We start from the raw sequence: 16,696 nt of genomic DNA on the forward strand, positions 1-16,696 counted from the left end.
GGGGGTTGTGCTCTACTCCGCAATTTCGTTTTCTTGTGCATTTTTTACTATTTGATAATAACCTATCTACTTTGCTACACACACCGTTCAGTTTATTCGGAGCCGAGAAAACCACTCTAACATCAAACCTATTGGCAACATTCTTTAACCCATGCGCCAACTTATGCACGTAGGGAATGACTGCCTGTTTTGTGGGCTGTTTTTCGCTGTCCTTTTCCTTGGCCGCCCAATTAGACTTCACACACTTTATTAACTTCAGAACAACCTTCCGCACGACCGACTCTTGAAAACCAGCCTTGTTTAGTCTATCTAATTGATTATGAAAACTTGTGGACACTCTATCAGAACAAGATTTTGTAATGGCTGAGCGCAGACAAGAAGCAGCAATTCCCATCTTTACTACCTTTGAGTGCCCAGAGTTGAAGTTTAATATGGGCTTTTTTGAGCGCGGGACGTACGCCCAGCAAACGTGGTTTTCTTCACGAAAAAGCCTTAAGTCTAAGAACTGTAGTTCATTCTCTTTCGGTAGCTCTACTGTAAAGCTCAGTCCACGACCATACTGCTCAAACAGACTCAGAACATCACTAACCCTGCGGCGAAGGCTACCAGACTTTACAAACACCAGGAAATCATCGACATACCTTACAATTTTTGTAGCCGCCCCACCAAGGTTGAGGTCGATTTGTCGATCCATTTTGCCTAGGAAAATGTTGCTAAGTACAGGGGCTACTTTGGATCCTATACATACACCTGTTTTTTGAACATAAAATTTTCCTTTCCATTCCACAAACGTAGACTCCAAATAGAAAGACAGGATTTCCATGAATGTATTAACCGACACACCGCAATTGTTACTAAACCTGATTTCATCATTATCTTCCGTGATACATAGCCGGACACTCTTCAAAAGATCATCAAAGGGCATTGAATAATATAAGTCCTGCACATCAATGCTAAAGAAACCACAGGCACCTGCATTTGAGACCTTAAGAAAATTAACAAGTTCATCAGAATTCGGAATGATGAACGGGTCGCACACCACCAGGTTTTGTAAATGAGTCTGCAAGAACGTAGAAACCTGTCGCTGCCAAGTGCACCTTTCGGTTACTATTGCACGAAAAGGAATCAAAGGTAGTAAAGATGGGAATTGCTGCTTCTTGTCTGCGCTCAGCCATTACAAAATCTTGTTCTGATAGAGTGTCCACAAGTTTTCATAATCAATTAGATAGACTAAACAAGGCTGGTTTTCAAGAGTCGGTCGTGCGGAAGGTTGTTCTGAAGTTAATAAAGTGTGTGAAGTCTAATTGGGCGGCCAAGGAAAAGGACAGCGAAAAACAGCCCACAAAACAGGCAGTCATTCCCTACGTGCATAAGTTGGCGCATGGGGTAAAGAATGTTGCCAATAGGTTTGATGTTAGAGTGGTTTTCTCGGCTCCAAATAAACTGAACGGTGTGTGTAGCAAGGAAGATAGGTTATTATCAAATAGTAAAAAATGCACAAGAAAACGAAATTGCGGAGTAGAGCACAACCCCCCCTTTGTTCGTTGTGCAACGTGTGTTGTTTATTGCCTACCGTTGAATTGTGGCCATATCTACGTGGGCCAGACTGGGCGATGCTTGAATATACGCCTGCAAGAGCATCGAAGTTCTGTTAGGTCGAAGGATGGCTCTAACTTGGCGAAACACTGTTCTGCGTGTGGATGTACACCGATTTTTTGCGAGGCTTCAGTTTTATCAAAATTTCGGGACAAAACCACGAGAGAAGTTATTGAATCATTCCACATTAAAAGGTGTGGGAAACGCTGTGTCAGCGCCCCCTCCCTCAATTTGACCGACAGGGAATACTCATATCTGTGTCACACGTTGCGGAACTAATGCTTTGGTCTATCTAAGGTTGTGGCGCTGTTTTCAGGGTTTGCGTACTTTACGTTTGGCGTGTGTTGTATCTTATATTTTTTTCTGCCGCATGTGCCTCGACCGCTGTTAAGTCTTGTAATGGTGTGTATAATGGGGGAGGGAATCCGACCACGTGTACTCTGGATGGTATATATTTGTATGTTTTTCAATAAACGAGTAGTTGCGAGTAAGCGCCGTGTTGTCTACTTCTTCCTTCGTCCTTGTTTTTTTGAGCGCTTCTGTATTCCACCACGATGAACTATCCCCGGCCGAGTCATTTGGAGTCAATCATCATTTAGAGGAGGTTCGACTTTGAAGTTGCGGCTATTCTACGGTACAGAGCAGATGCACACGGCGACACGAGGACGGACGAACGTGTGGCGTATGCTATGACGTGCCTTTCGTATTCCGTACAAGTGTTTCCATGGTACGGCGAATGGCGGAGTTTTTTGGACAGCGATGGGCAATCACCTTACGTTTGTATGCTTTGCTTGAAGAACGTGCGTGGAGGCACACAGTGAACGCTGGAGTTTTTTTGGCCAATATTGGCTAATCTCTCTAATTGGGTATGCTTAGTTGATGAACGTGCCCTCGAGGCACGCATGCGCGAGAGCGTGGTATTTTCTTGGTATTTTCAACCGCGGATACACAGCAGAAACTATTTTCTTTCCAGCTTGGCTGTTGAAAAAACCACGAACCTTTCCGTTTATCGACGACGATGGTTGAACGCGAAACTTTCTCGTGATGTATTTTTTGGTTGCGAAATCCCACACGGTGAGTATGTACTTCTCTGGAGTTACGAACCACTTTTTTAGAATACCCACAGCAACTCTCGTATGCGCACTCCGTAGCCATAACATTTGGTCTTTGGGTGTACGGAGTCAAACGGTACCTGCTGCTTGGCGTTCTCTTTGACCATGTCAAAATGGAGCAATGGGACAGACACGGGAGCCATAAGGCAAAGATCCGAGGTTAGATTTTGGCTTTAAGAAGCGTTTTGTTCTTTTACTTCACCAACTATCATTCATCATCTTTTTCAAAGAAATTTGGTTTTCCCTCCGGGCCCGAATGGAGTACAATGGCACCCGTGAGGGGAGTGAGAGAGAGAACTTTATTACGTAATAATGCGAGAGTGGTTCCTCAGTCCAGGAGCCCATGTGCGGTCCAGGCTGCCGTAGCCCTGGTCACAAGCAAGAGCTGGTCTTCAAGTCGACAGCTGGACAGCAGTATCTCCCATTGCTCAGGGGAAGGGGACGGGTTCAGGGGCGGAAGGTCCGAGTTTTTTGTGCAGTCGAATAATATGTGTGTCAGAGTTACTGGTTCGTGGCACTCTAAGCTTCGCTTTATTACTGGTAGTATAATTTAGGAGCTCCAACTGCCTGCCCAGCCAAGCGTTAGTACAAGACCAGGGAACGTGGAGTTAAAAGAGAGAACTCGCTTTGACGCTCCAGTCCAGACGACGCCACAATGATGTTCCCATCTGCAGTTGCTCCTCGTAAAAACGAAAGTAATCGCGAGCTCTCACGAGCTATGGGGCTTTATTTTTCTTTTTTAAGCACTCAATTTTTTCGGAAAAGTAAATTAATTTCGTTAACGTGGTAGATGACGCAAAAAAACCGCAACAAAATGGTTCCGTTTCAATTGATCGGAATGTATCAGCGGTACTTCCTGTATCAGCACTTAGAGCAATCTTTTGTGAAACATGGTTACGTAGCGCGGTAAAGACGGGACAAAAGTAAAGACCACACAGGACGAGCGCTAGTCCTGTGTGGTCTCTACTTTGGTCCCATCTTTGCCGTGCTACGTAACCATGTTTCGCAGTTCGAACCAACCAGCCCACATCACGCGTTGACAATCTTCTGGTTCGCTTTGAAGATTGGTGCCAAAGTTTTGCACAAGTGCCTCTCTTCAGTCATTGTGGCCTACAGGTTCATTCACTGGCTTTCAGGCCGATGGATTGGGTTCGTCCCGAAAACATTGTTTTTGAGAACATGCACACAGACATCTATGCACCCAGCTGAAGAGGTTTTCGTAGGAGTTGCCACAGACAGTGAGAGTAAATCCTGACTATGTTACGGGGCTCGCAGTCCACATGCCATACTTTCTAAATTGAAAAAAATGCCTGCATCCCCTTTGCTCCCCCTTACCAAGTACATGACACCCCCCTCCCCTTAAAGTACATTTTGAGGGTGTAGCCACGCTGCCATAACGCCATGAAGTCAACAATGTTAGTCTTGCAAAGTGGGGCAACGAGCCGTTGTTGAAGACCTACTCACTATAGTCGCTACAACCATCAGTATCACTAAGTTTCCACACCTATACTTGCACTTAACAGAAATATCTGCCACGTCCACAAGACTCTACAGCAGCACTTGCCTTCGCCAACTCTTCTGAATTTTGCTTTCCATATGAAATTCACATATCTCGGCCACCGCAACACTGACGTCAGCCCAGTGGCCTATAGCATATTGTTCGGGATGTCCAGCAAATTCCGGACCTCTCTCTTATCACTAACCTCTCTTTCGAGCAGTGAAGGGCATTCCAGGACAAAAGATATCCCAATATCGTAAGCCGGAACTACGAGCTGATTATCCAGGGACGAGCGTGCATTATAGAAGCACCGCCTAAACAACACTGCTTTGTTCATTTCAACGAAGATTTAAGTAATCCAATCCGATTACACCTAATCCCTGTTACAAAAAAAAGGGCAACCTCGGAACTGATTTTGGCCGCCTGATATGAACACCATGAATCATACAAGCCTCGTGACCCCGAAGCAAAGACGTTTCAAGACGATTTCACTTAAACTATCTAATATATTTTTAAATTCAACTTTTCTAACTAACAAAAGTAGCTAAACCAGGGGCACGACTCTTCTCAGAGTTATGCCCCCATACCTTTTCTTTCGAAGTCGTGCTTGGCGCTTAAACCTTATTAGTATGGTGCCATACCAAGGAGCCCGTACCCACAAATAATTCGAAAAGTAACGCTAGCTTAAAACCTAAGCAAGCATTTGGATAAAGATCATTTTTGGAATGAAAACAGGCAACTATCCTTTCCATAGCATGTCTCATGGATGCATCCAGAAATATGCTATGATGCTTTAGTGTCTTACTTAAGGAGAATTCCGAAGAAACGAGGAAGGAAGAGAATCAGGTAAAGCAATGAACGTTTAATCCTAGCAGAACGGAAGATGGTGCAGTCGTTCGCCTTCGCGGGGGACGTCCTCAGTCCAGGAAGCCCGAAGCGCGCTAAGTCAGCGGCGCCCGGGAGATCAGCTAAAGCTGATTCGTAAATGTGGGACCTGTCTGCTTCGTCCTCCCTCTGCTCTCGGGAAAAGGGTGAGGAAGGAGAGAAAGATGGGGTGGTGGGGCAGTCCTGTACCACATGGTAAAGGGTGCAGGTGGATTGACCTAATTTGCATGTCGAGGATATGTGGGACGATACATCTCGAGGAGTCGAGTTTTGAGGGGAAGAGTACTCATGTGGATTTTGGAAGCTCTGATTGTTAATTTTCGTCTAGTTTGAGGTGAGACAGGGGAAAAGTTTGTTGTTGAAGCCAATGATGAGATATGATGTCTTGGTATCAAGGTGGCATGAAGATCCTGTGATTTGTCGCGTTGGAGTCAGCTGCTCCATACAAGCTTGGGATATAAACGCACGGCCTGATGCGTGAGCTGCCAAATTCCTGGGAAGGATGCCTGGACTTTGAATCTCCTCGGTAGCCCTGTTGATGTGTTGAAGATATTTTTATTGAGTAGCATTCTTTGCCGAGTACCCGCACAACCAGGACAGTGTGACGTCCTGCATTTCTCCATTACTTCAGATTTCGCGAAAGGTTAACTTGTAATCGCTATAATAGCCGAAATAGAGAATATTAGTTGAACGAAATTTTGAGAAAATAAAAAATCAGGAAAATATGAGAAATAATTTGGGCAATTTTTGCTGGGGCAATCTCTAATTCGGGCAACCTCTGAGGAGGCGTGAAGCATGCATAGTATAGTGGTATTCTTGGCGTCTTGGCGTTTTTGTTCACGGCGATGAAACTGCAACGGGAAACCTTGGCAGGGGTAAAGCACGCAGTAAATGAGTGTATTCTTGGGCCCTTGGCATTTACCCACAGAGGTGCAACCATTGGGTAGTAGAGGTATACAGCTTTGCTGTAAGTATCGTGTCTTTGCAACATGAAGCATTCTAGCGCGAGGCGCTGGCAAATGAGTGCTACGGTGTTTTAGTAACCTGACTATATGAGACTACGGCGACATGAGACGCCGACAGCCTGAGTCCTTAAAGGGACCCTGCAACACTCTTCGTGCAGTGCAAGTAAACTTGCGTGACGTTTAGATTACAGTGCCAGGAACACCCAAGCCAAACAAATATTACACGTGCACGTGAAGCGGTAAGCGCGCAAATCGCCGTGAAAGACGCGGAAAAACCAACTGTCCTCTCTTCAATTCTCCTCATATGCACCCCTGGCATGGCCTCTGCGACGTCAATCGGGCCATAGCTGTCCTGGCTGTCCTATTGACTGTCGCTGGTCAACTTCGCGGCTAAATTCTGGCATTTCCTGTGACGATCCGCCGTTGTCGGCGCTGTGTATGAACCTGTTCTATGTCTGAACCTGTCCAGATGCTTTTGGGGTTTATTTTGTTTTGAGTGCGCGCGGAGTTTGAGTGGCGAGCTAAATATTCCACTTTCAATGAGCCCACTCGACAACAAACGTTTATTCCTTCAAAAACGCCCTACCAGCCTGAGCGCTCGCTTGCGAGCAGGCCGCCATGCCTGCTTTTTTGTGGCACCACACCGGAAATAGACCCGTTCACGTTGCGGGGAAAAGGACAGAACTCCCTGGCCTGTGACATATCGAAGGCCGCCGAATAGAACGCCGTCCGCCGATCCCTCTCCGGGAGAGAGCGCGCAGCTTTCGTCGCGTTATCCATGGTTGAGTTGAGAGGGAACATTTATGCGGGATTTTTAATCGCGCATAGTTTCGGTGATAGTGAACGGATTTTCATAATCTTTGCTGGAGGAGATTTCTGGGACAATAGACTTTACCCCAAAATACATTCCGAGTAGTCGATGGCAAGTGTTGTAGGGTCACTTTAAGGGGCTTCATCTGTAAAAATGCCGGAAACTGTCGAACCGCATAACGCCCCGAATTTTCGCAATAATGGAGGTTTCACGGAAGTTCCACCTGTAATTGTTATAATATCCGAAATGGAGATAATGGGCCAAACAAAATTTTGAACACCAAAGGATAAAGAAAAAATATATACCATATTTACTCGATTCTAACGCGCCCCCGATTCTAACGCGCACCCGATTTTTCCGGCAAAAAACCGAAAAAACTTGCACCTCCGATTGTAACGCGCACGGGACTTTGTGACCCAGACAAACGAATGCGAGAGAAACGGGCGATTTATTTCCCGAAGTAATCCCACTCATCTCGCTCCTCGTCGCTCTCCGCTGACCACATCTCGGCCTCGGTGCCTTCAAGCGCGTTCGCGATGCCACACTTCTGAACGAACGTTCAACCATGGTCGATGGGATCGTGGCCCACGCCTCGCACGCCCATTCCGAGAGCTTCTCCAGAGGTGCACGCTTCAGCCGACCGCTCGTTTTGAACGCGTGGGAGCTGCTGCTGCCATTGCTGTTATCAAGCACGCAAGTGAAACGATTTGACGATTTGTGTGAACGCCCATAGAAAAGCCTAGGCGCCTAGGCTTGCTGCGTCCGAAAAATCGTTGCTAAAAGCTTTGGCGCCATCTTGAGATGGCGATGGGTGGGACGAAATTTCCGCTGTTTCGGCAGTTTCGGTTTTGTATCCGATTCTAACGCGCATGCGATTTTTCGGCCTATTTTTTCGGAAAGAAAGTGCGCGTTAGAATCGGGTAAATACGGTAAATAAAACAAAAAATGAGGAAGAGTAAAACGCCCTGCATTTCCACAATCTAGATTTCACAGAAGTTTCACCTGTAATCCTTATATTAGCGTAAATTGAGATAATTGGTCGAATGAAATTATGAAAACTAAAAACATGAGAAAAATATAAAAAAATACGGAAAATAGCGAACCGTCTAACGCTCCGCATTTCGAAAAAATGCAGATTTTGCCATAGCTCCCCCTGTAATCGTTATAATAGCATGAATAGAGAGAATTGGTGGAATAAAGTTTCAAGAAAATTGAGATAAATTCAAATAAAAAAAATTGGAAAACGGCGAACAATGTAACACTCTGTATTTCCACAATAATACCGATATAGCAGATGTTCCCTCTGTAATTCTTATTATAGCGTAAATGGAGTTAATTGGTAGTACGAGATTTAGAAGAACCAAAAAATTGGTGGTGAAGAACTTAGGCTCAATACAAGCGTCTTAATATTTCTCCGCATTAGTAGACAATTATTTCAATCACTGCAGATCTGTTCTGTTGCTAAATTATGGGCGTTGAAATACCAAACTGAATTTATCGCCCACTTCATTATGGAAGTCTTAAATAAAACAGTGCAAGTTTTTGGGTTATGGGCAGTTTTCCTCGATAGAATCCCTGCAAACGTTTCCTTCAGGAGAACATTAGAGGAATGCGAAGACAAGATGGCCTTTGAACCCGGATACGAAAGCTGGTCCGAACGTCAACTCATGGATTACTACCGACGAGGACGAATAACGACAACGTCATTGCTTCTGCGACTCCTTCTGCAAAGCACCAGGAAAGGGAGTCCGCAGCGGGACCGGAACGCGGACTGCCAAGAGACCATTGTTCAGACCAGTGGCATCGTCAGGCTCCCACCCCACACCGCTGGAGTGCCGCCTAAGTTCAAGCAGAGGTTCTTGCAGTATCCCTTGTTTCTCGCGAATGAGAGGCTTGCCTTAAACAGATCAACAAACTTTGTGATTGCTGCCTATATTTGCATGCTTGAAATAACTTGCTCTTGCTGGAGAGTACCGAAATAAAAGCATATTTTACGAATGAAAAAAAAAAAAAACTTTCTTAGCTCAAGCACGCAAAAAAATGTTGAAGTTCAACTTGTGAGGTGGGAAATGGAAGGCTGCACCTTTGCAGACTTTTACCGAAATAGTCGAGGAACCAAGTGAATAGCGCGTTCAGCTTCTCGTCATTTTTGTGGACGGGTGGGGTGTAAAGTTGCAGGCGCGAGGAACCGGAATTTACTACATGACAGACCTCATAGTGGGGAAAATTTGTTTGAATGCCTTTCCACAATTTCGCACATGTAATTTGCAATAGAGATGCAATGCTCCAATGAGGCGGCACTTATGTGGGCGGCAACACCACCGCAGGGAACAGCGTGGCAATGCATCCTACATGAACTTTCGTACTGCTAATGTGTTCTCACGCACTGGGCCACGAGTTGGATGCGTTGCAGTTCGCTCGGCTGATGAGCACAAGAACACGAGAGAGGCCGCTGCCACAGCGGCTGTTTTCCTAACGAAAGCGAAAAACAAAAAGGACCATCTGTCGAGGGTTCAGAGCAGCGTAAATAATTCAAAATGATCCACAGCTGCGTTCAGCCAAACATAGCCAAAACAACGACCGGAGATGTAACGCAGAAGGGCTAAGCGTGTTACGTATGTGTGTGTTTGCCTGCTTATATTTCACCATAAACCAAGTCATGAATCACCAAAAGCAACTATCCCTAACCAACAGTTTGTTTTTATCAGGTGAGCAAAACAGGTCGCTGAATTGACTTTGTGGTGTTTGAAAGCATTAAAATCCCAGCTGCATGTTTTATGCATGAGCACACCAAGAGGAGATGGAAATAACGGTAATATTAAGCAGAACGTTTAATTGTGGAGCCGTTTACTCACGTGGGGGAGGTCCTCAGTCGCGGACATCCTTGAGCCCGTGCAGAAAGCTGTGTCCGGGAGATCAGCTGAAGTTTATAATACAAATGGGAGCTTCCCAGCTGGCCCTCCCGCTGCTCTCGGGAAGGGGTTGAGAGGTAAGCCAAATTGAACGCAAACCTTGCTACAGTTAACGCCCGTTAAAGCGAACTCGAAGGGACTATGAAAAGTTCGTCGTACCTTCAAAAATTTGTCTTCAGCGGACTTCTTTTGCCCTTTGCGTACGTTGCAAAAGAACAAAAGTATTGGTAGTCCTAGCCATAACATTCGTCATAACCAAGTCCGTCTTCAGCGGAGAGTGCTGTATTTTACCTGAATAGAAATGGTTGTCGTGACGGCCTTCAATCAAAATACGTAGGAGGCTGACTGATGAAATCAATTTGGGCAGTTACCGGTGGTAATTTTGCCATCTTTTACCAGCCGAGGTTAAGCGTTCGTTTTCACCTGTCACTCGAGTTGGAGGGTCATACGAAAATTTGGACTTTAATTTCAGATAGCAGTCTATGCCTTTAGATAGCAGTCTATGGCTTTAGTTTTTGTTATCCGAGCAATTTTTTTGCTCTGCAATGTCCGGCCTTGTGCAGGTGAACACCTCTTTGTTCTGGATGTCCGCGCTCCAAATGAGCCAGTGAAGCAGTTCACAGTGTTTGTTACCTCTCCTTTAGCGTTGTTAAGTTGTGCGACAACGAGGCCGTTCTGCTGAAAGGTAAGAAAATGTGAGAGCATCGACGTAAGCTTGGGCGTGGACACCGCCTGTGACGTCGACGTGGTTTCGGCGGAGTTGGAGTCGAACGGCTGGAGTGTCTCCTGCACCACAGGGCCTTCCGTGTAGCACCAAGGCGATAAGGAGCGCGAGCTCCCGCGGCTCTTGGTGGAGTGTAACTTGCGACACAGCCTCGAAGACAGTGCCACACAACTTCCCTAGAACAAGCTGTGAGCCTAAGGTTTTGCACTATCAGCACGGCTATGTTGTTTAATGTTTAGTTGTACTGTCTTCGGTCAACACGGATAATGTTAGCTTGTGTGTCAGTGTCTATACGTGTACAACGTTGCTGGAAAAGGATGAAAAAACGAGTACACGCATTGGAAGAGGTCCTACGACATCCTTTGCTTGCGTTGAAGATAACAAAAAAACCGGCACAACACAGTTTGAGTAACACCCCCACAAAGGAGTTAAGGTACATGTTAAGACACAATTTAAGGTTCTAGTTATATTATATAGTGCATGAACCCTGTAATTGCGTATAAAAGAGCTCGCACGTCTTTCGTTCCCTCGTACGTTGTTCGTACTGCCATGGAAGGTACTTTGGCAGTGGCTGGGGGAAAGACGAGGGGGGTTTGAGCCTATGAGAGAGTGCGACTTTCGGATTAATCTTGCGTTTCATCGTAAGGAGCCGCAAAAAACTCATATTGTTCTTCAAGGTAAAGTAGCACTGGTATTCTCCTGTTAGTACAAAGACCAGGTGCTCGCCGCTCTGTGTAAAATCACTCCTGTGATTTCAGGAGATATATCATAGCGAAGCTGTATATGGTTGGATAGCGTAGAATTTTTCTGTTCATCGGCAGAAACTAACTGCGCTATTTTTGTAAAAGCAAGCCTTGTTCCCGGATTGTGTGGGGATTTGTGTAAGCTTGGTTTTTGAAAGCCGGCTTTTCCACATTGTGGGTTGTGGAGTGAAGCGTAGCCATGTACGGAGGGATAATTCGGTGAGGTGTCGCGCTCGTTTGAACGACTACGGTGACGCAAGCGCGGGAACATGACCATGAAGGGATTACCCTCATCCTCCATGAACGCCAGTTTGTGGTGAGGGGAAACTCCCTCGCAGGTTCTTTTCAGGTATTCTGTGGCGACTGGGACCTACCACAGTGCCAACAAGTAGAGGAGGGCTCTTGATAAGGAAACAAACTTATACTATTGAGAAAACACGGCACCCATCAAAATACACACGCAACAAAAGGGGAATTTGTGCCAGTTGGTTTGGAACCATGGTAAACAGCACTGGGAACGAGACAAGGAGATGAAAGACACGTGACGAGCGCTGACTGACAACTGAATGTTTATTGGGACAGAAAAACAGAAAGTACACAAAGATGTGCGCGCATCATAAGCACTATGCGAAAAAGAAAAATAGAAAGAAGAAAGTGGAAAGTGGGCACTATCATGTTGTCTCCAAAAATGGAACTCACAATAAAGCAGCGGAAGTTACGTCGCCCTTACGCACGCGTCAAGATGCTTACGGATTGCAAAAGCTTCGGCAATTTCTGTTGTGCGAGAATCACTGTGCATGGAATTGACGGTAGTGCAACCAAAGTCCGGACTAGAGCCGCACGTGAAGCAATGGGCCTACAAATGTTTACAAGGCACTCCTTTCAACGAGCTTTTATGATCGCGCAGACGAACATTGAGGCAGCGCCCCGTCTGCCCCACATACAGTTCACCGCACGACAGCGGAATGGAGTACACCACATGGCTTTTTCACGGAACAGACTGGTTGTGGTGTTTTACAGTACATACATTGCTCATGCGCAAGCCCCACCCTCCTGACGAGTTGTTAATTCCAGCACAAAGGTTTTGTAGCTTACTGCGTGCCGAGAAGATGACATCAACATTATATTTATTTGATATCTTGTTGATGCGATGGGAGATGCCTTGGAGGTACGGTATGACCGCCAGCCTCTTACGCTTCCAATACTTTTCTCTTTGGGGTTCTTTCTCGCGCTGCAACCTGTTGAAAACATTTTGTGAGGCGGAAACAAGGGCGTCATTGGGAAAGCCTGCATTTTTGACACGTTCGACTTGACCTTCTAAGCTGGAAGTCATCTTGTGCACACATGACTGGGATATTGCAGAAAAAATGTAGGTTGAGTGCAATGCCTGAGGTTACAATTTTTGAGTTACCGGAAGAAAAACCAAGCAAGGGTTTGTTTGACGGAAGGGGGGGGGGGGGAACTCCCAGCACATGTGATACGCCTTTGAACGAAAGGGACGAATCCAAAAATTGAATTTTTGCGTTTCAAAGGAACTTCGCAAGTTAATTCCAACCCCCATCCCGTTTTCCCGCAGCATTTAAAGATATCAATCATGTTACTCGTAAAATCAATCCTCTTAACCAAAATCAAATACTCATTAACATAACGGAATACCCTCAGAACCATTCCACCCAAATCAGCACTCAAGGCCCTATTCACACTGCCCAAGAAAATGTCGCTTAACACGAGGGCCACCCTACTTCCCCTGAAGCAACAAGGCATTCATGGCGGTGTTGAGTTCTTCTGAAAGTTTTTGCAGGTCTTGGTTCAGCTTTGTTTGTAGCTGGGTGATCTGCTGCGTGTATGTCTGGACTAGCTCGTCACTTTTTTTCTGTTGGTCCATAAGCAGCTGTGTCAGCGAATTCGGAGATCCCAAATTTGGTGTGGTGGCACTCGTGGACGTGAGACCTGAAAAGACAATATTTGGGTACGAAATGATGAGCTGACAAATTTTTTATATTCACAAGAAGTAACCTTCTTTCTTAGTCTTTCGATCATTCCATCATTATTCTTTGTGGAAAATTGAAACATGCGCGTTTTGTTGGGCGTCGATTCATACACAATTTAGATCAATCGATTTCGTCTGATTGTTACAGGATCTGAGTACCTTATCAGCGCTAAAACACAGCCGAACTCCAAGCAATTCCAAAAGATTGTCCGTATGTTGTTAAAAAGCTTTGTATTGCCGTCGCTCACTTTTTTTTCATGGCTCAACTCAGCCACGCCCTAAACTTTGAACCGGGTCATTATAAAAGTGGGAGAAATGATATCGCTCTATTTGGCGTAAAGTCAGTCGATTAAGAACGTTGTCCTCGCTCTCTTAGCACCTACTGCGATCAACAGATAATATGTAGGCTAAACGCCGCTGGCTTTCATGATAACTTGTCATTTGGTGTTTGCGAGACGGTTGGTTAAATCTGGGTGTCTTCCTACGCCAGAAAAAAAACGACGGCGAAGAGAGAGGGCTGTTTAGTGTGGTCTGGTAAGGTCAGCCCAACTAGGAACAAGGCTTGCTTGCTACACCAGATGGGGGTTACTACAATGATGAGTGCTAATATGGGACATTAGGGGTACGGAAGGAAGAAGACAAAGAATACATATTTTAAACAAGAAACAAGGGAATTCTGCTAGTAGAGCCAGGACATAAAAAATAGAATGGAAAAGAAAATGGGTAATGTAAGCACTTAAACAAAATGCAAAGTAAACGGCGCAAAAAACTAATAACACCAAGCCCCCCAAAATAAATAGATGAACATCACAGCGCGAAAGAGTTTCATGATAGTGTACAAATTTATTTGAGTAATACAGAAAGAGGTCCCAAAGGGAAGCACTGCAGAGGGGACCTCTTATTATTGAATATATGACAACGAATTAACAATAGCGGTTTAGCCTTATTATAAGTGTACAATTTACAACCAAAGGCACCAAACCAGCAGACATACATCCAGAGAACATTACTTTGCACACCATTACAAAGCACCGTTTAATTCATTGTTCAGGTGGTTACCAGACTAAAAAAAGGAAAAAGAAGAAAAAAGGAATGAAGAAACAAAGGAAGAAACAAATAAAAGAAAGTAGAGAAAGAAAAAAAATAAAATAAAAGGAAACGTTTTACGCAATAGTGAATACTTTATAGCACAGAAATACCAATGATAAAACCACGTGACTGTACAAATGACTGACCACAACAACAAAAACGAGCGGAAAAACATTTTAAGCAGAATAAATATAACAGCATTTACTTAACGCAACATCAGTTAGAAATCACGAAAAGTAACTACAGTAAACAGAAAATATTTCGGTATAAAAAAACCAGGCAGTTTTCAGTAGTTCAGGACACAATATAAACGAAGTAGACGCCTAAAAGTAGGAAATGATGTGGGTGATTTTATTGATACGAGTAACTCATTCCTTAATTTACTTGCATTGAATTAAGCAGTTAGTTTTCCATAGTTGGTGCGTATTTTGAGGATCAAGAAGTGGTTTTGAAGCGCAAAACGTGTTTTGGTGGGGTTCGAAAGGGACGCCCTGCCTAGAATATATACAAAGCTGGGGTTATTTATAACATGATGAGCCATAATTCCGAGATTGTACTTCGAAAGACAAAGTAAGGGCAGGAAATTAAGTTCTCTTTGAAGTGAGGTAACAAGGGCATTATAAGGGCTGTGCGTAATGATATGTACAGCTTGATTTGAACGTGTTGCAATGGGCGAGATGAGAACATAATGTAAGTCCTGATGGAGATATGCAGTACTTTATGTGACTATAGATAAAAGCATAGTACAGAGTAAAAAACGTAGAAGCACCAAAGTATGAGCTGGCCTTTAGAAGTATTCTGATGACATACGCAGTCTTTTTCCCTCATGAATAATGTGAACATCAAATTTCAGAAAACTATCCGATTCAACACCCAAGAAAGTGCAATGACTACTGGAAAAAAAGGCGTGAGAAAAAATGCATATCGGTCGGAGAGTACTTGTTTCCCTCGCATTTGAGTTAAAGATCTTAAATGTGGTTTCAGAGGGATTATTTGCGAAGTGGTTATCATTACCACGCTACAAGTTGCTTCTGGTCAAAATTTAGTTGTTCAGTTAGCAGGTTGATTTTCTTATTTGAGGTGAAGACTGTTGTATCATCAGCATACAAAAGGCAATACGTTGTTGGACTAAGGCAAGTATGAAGGTCGTTAATAAAGACCAAAAAAACGAGAGGTCCGAGAATTGAGCCCTGTGGGACACCGATGTTAATAGTTTTTATAGTAGAATTTACTCCTGATATATTTATGGTTTCTTCGGGATCCTTTAAATAACTTTAGATTGTCTTTAATGCTGGGCCTACTATTACGGATGAACCACATTTAATGAATAAGATATTGTGGTTAAGAGAATCAAACGCTTTAGTAAAACCAATAAATACCGAGCCCACATATTTACCTTCATCAATTTTTTTAAAATTTTATCTAATAGAGTGAATAAAGCAAGGTTAGTAGAATAACCGCGACGAAAACCAAGTTGTCTTGGACTGAGTAATTAAATGTTACAAAATATTTATACGGTAGTTGTTCAATTAGTTTTTCTACCACCTTACTGAAAAACAGCAAGATGAAAAGTGGACGGTATTTGGCTACTTTCTGCCTCATTCCCAATTATCAAGGCACAGAAGAAGATCTCCAGGAAGAATTAAAGAATCCGTGGGAAGACAAAAGTGACAAGGCCCCACTACCCCATGAACCGTACATGGGTGGCTCCAACCAAGAAATGGATGCTCCATTCACGATCGCTGAAATTCAAGCAGTGGTCCAATATTTAACCCGGAATACTACACCAGGAAAGGACAGGATTCGAAACAAGCTGCTACGAAATTTGGGCAAACGGCTTTAGAGGCTTTATTAGAATATATGAACGAACATTGGATTTCCGGAACACTCCCATCCCAATGGAAACACACCGACATCACACTGATACGAAAACCCGGTAAGCCACTAGCCCTTTCAAATCTGCGACCCATCTCCATCACATCTTGAGTTGGGAAGTTATTGGAGCACATGGTAGAAAATCGCCTTTTTCCGTATATCGAAGATAATGGGCATTTTCCAGCAAATATGTATAGATTCGGCCCCACATATCCACACAAGATATCCTGCTGCAACGTAAAGAAGAAATAATAGACAGGCTTTTCAATTCGCAAAAAAGATGCATACTAGCTTTGGATATCAAAGGAGCCTTTGATAATGATAACCGCAAAGCCATTCTTCGTGGACAAGCATCAATTGACTGGAGACAGAGGCTATATAACTATGTTGCGGCCTTCCTGACAGGACGCACGGCAACCACCGGAGTAGGACACATCCGTTCAAGAACATTTAAAACAATACCAAAGGGAACTCCACAAGGTTCGGTTCGGTCAAC

The 16,696-nt window shown here is 44.3% G+C and overlaps 1 protein-coding gene across 1 annotated transcript in view; it reads right to left on the minus strand.

Annotated features, from left to right (window-relative positions):
- Positions 1-12,091: 12,091 nt before the first annotated feature.
- LOC144151364 (uncharacterized) overlaps positions 12,092-16,696 on the minus strand; it is a 12,674-nt gene continuing 8,069 nt past the window's right edge. The window contains exon 3 of the mRNA XM_077682394.1: positions 12,092-13,196. Coding sequence (XP_077538520.1) covers positions 12,985-13,196 — 212 coding nt within the window. The 3' untranslated portion in view covers positions 12,092-12,984. The remainder of the gene's footprint in view (positions 13,197-16,696) is intronic.

Source organism: Haemaphysalis longicornis, unplaced genomic scaffold (assembly GCF_048455015.1).
Source record: "Haemaphysalis longicornis isolate Haplotype H1 unplaced genomic scaffold, Haemaphysalis longicornis Haplotype H1 scaffold_9, whole genome shotgun sequence".
NCBI lineage: Eukaryota > Metazoa > Arthropoda > Arachnida > Ixodida > Ixodidae > Haemaphysalis > Haemaphysalis longicornis.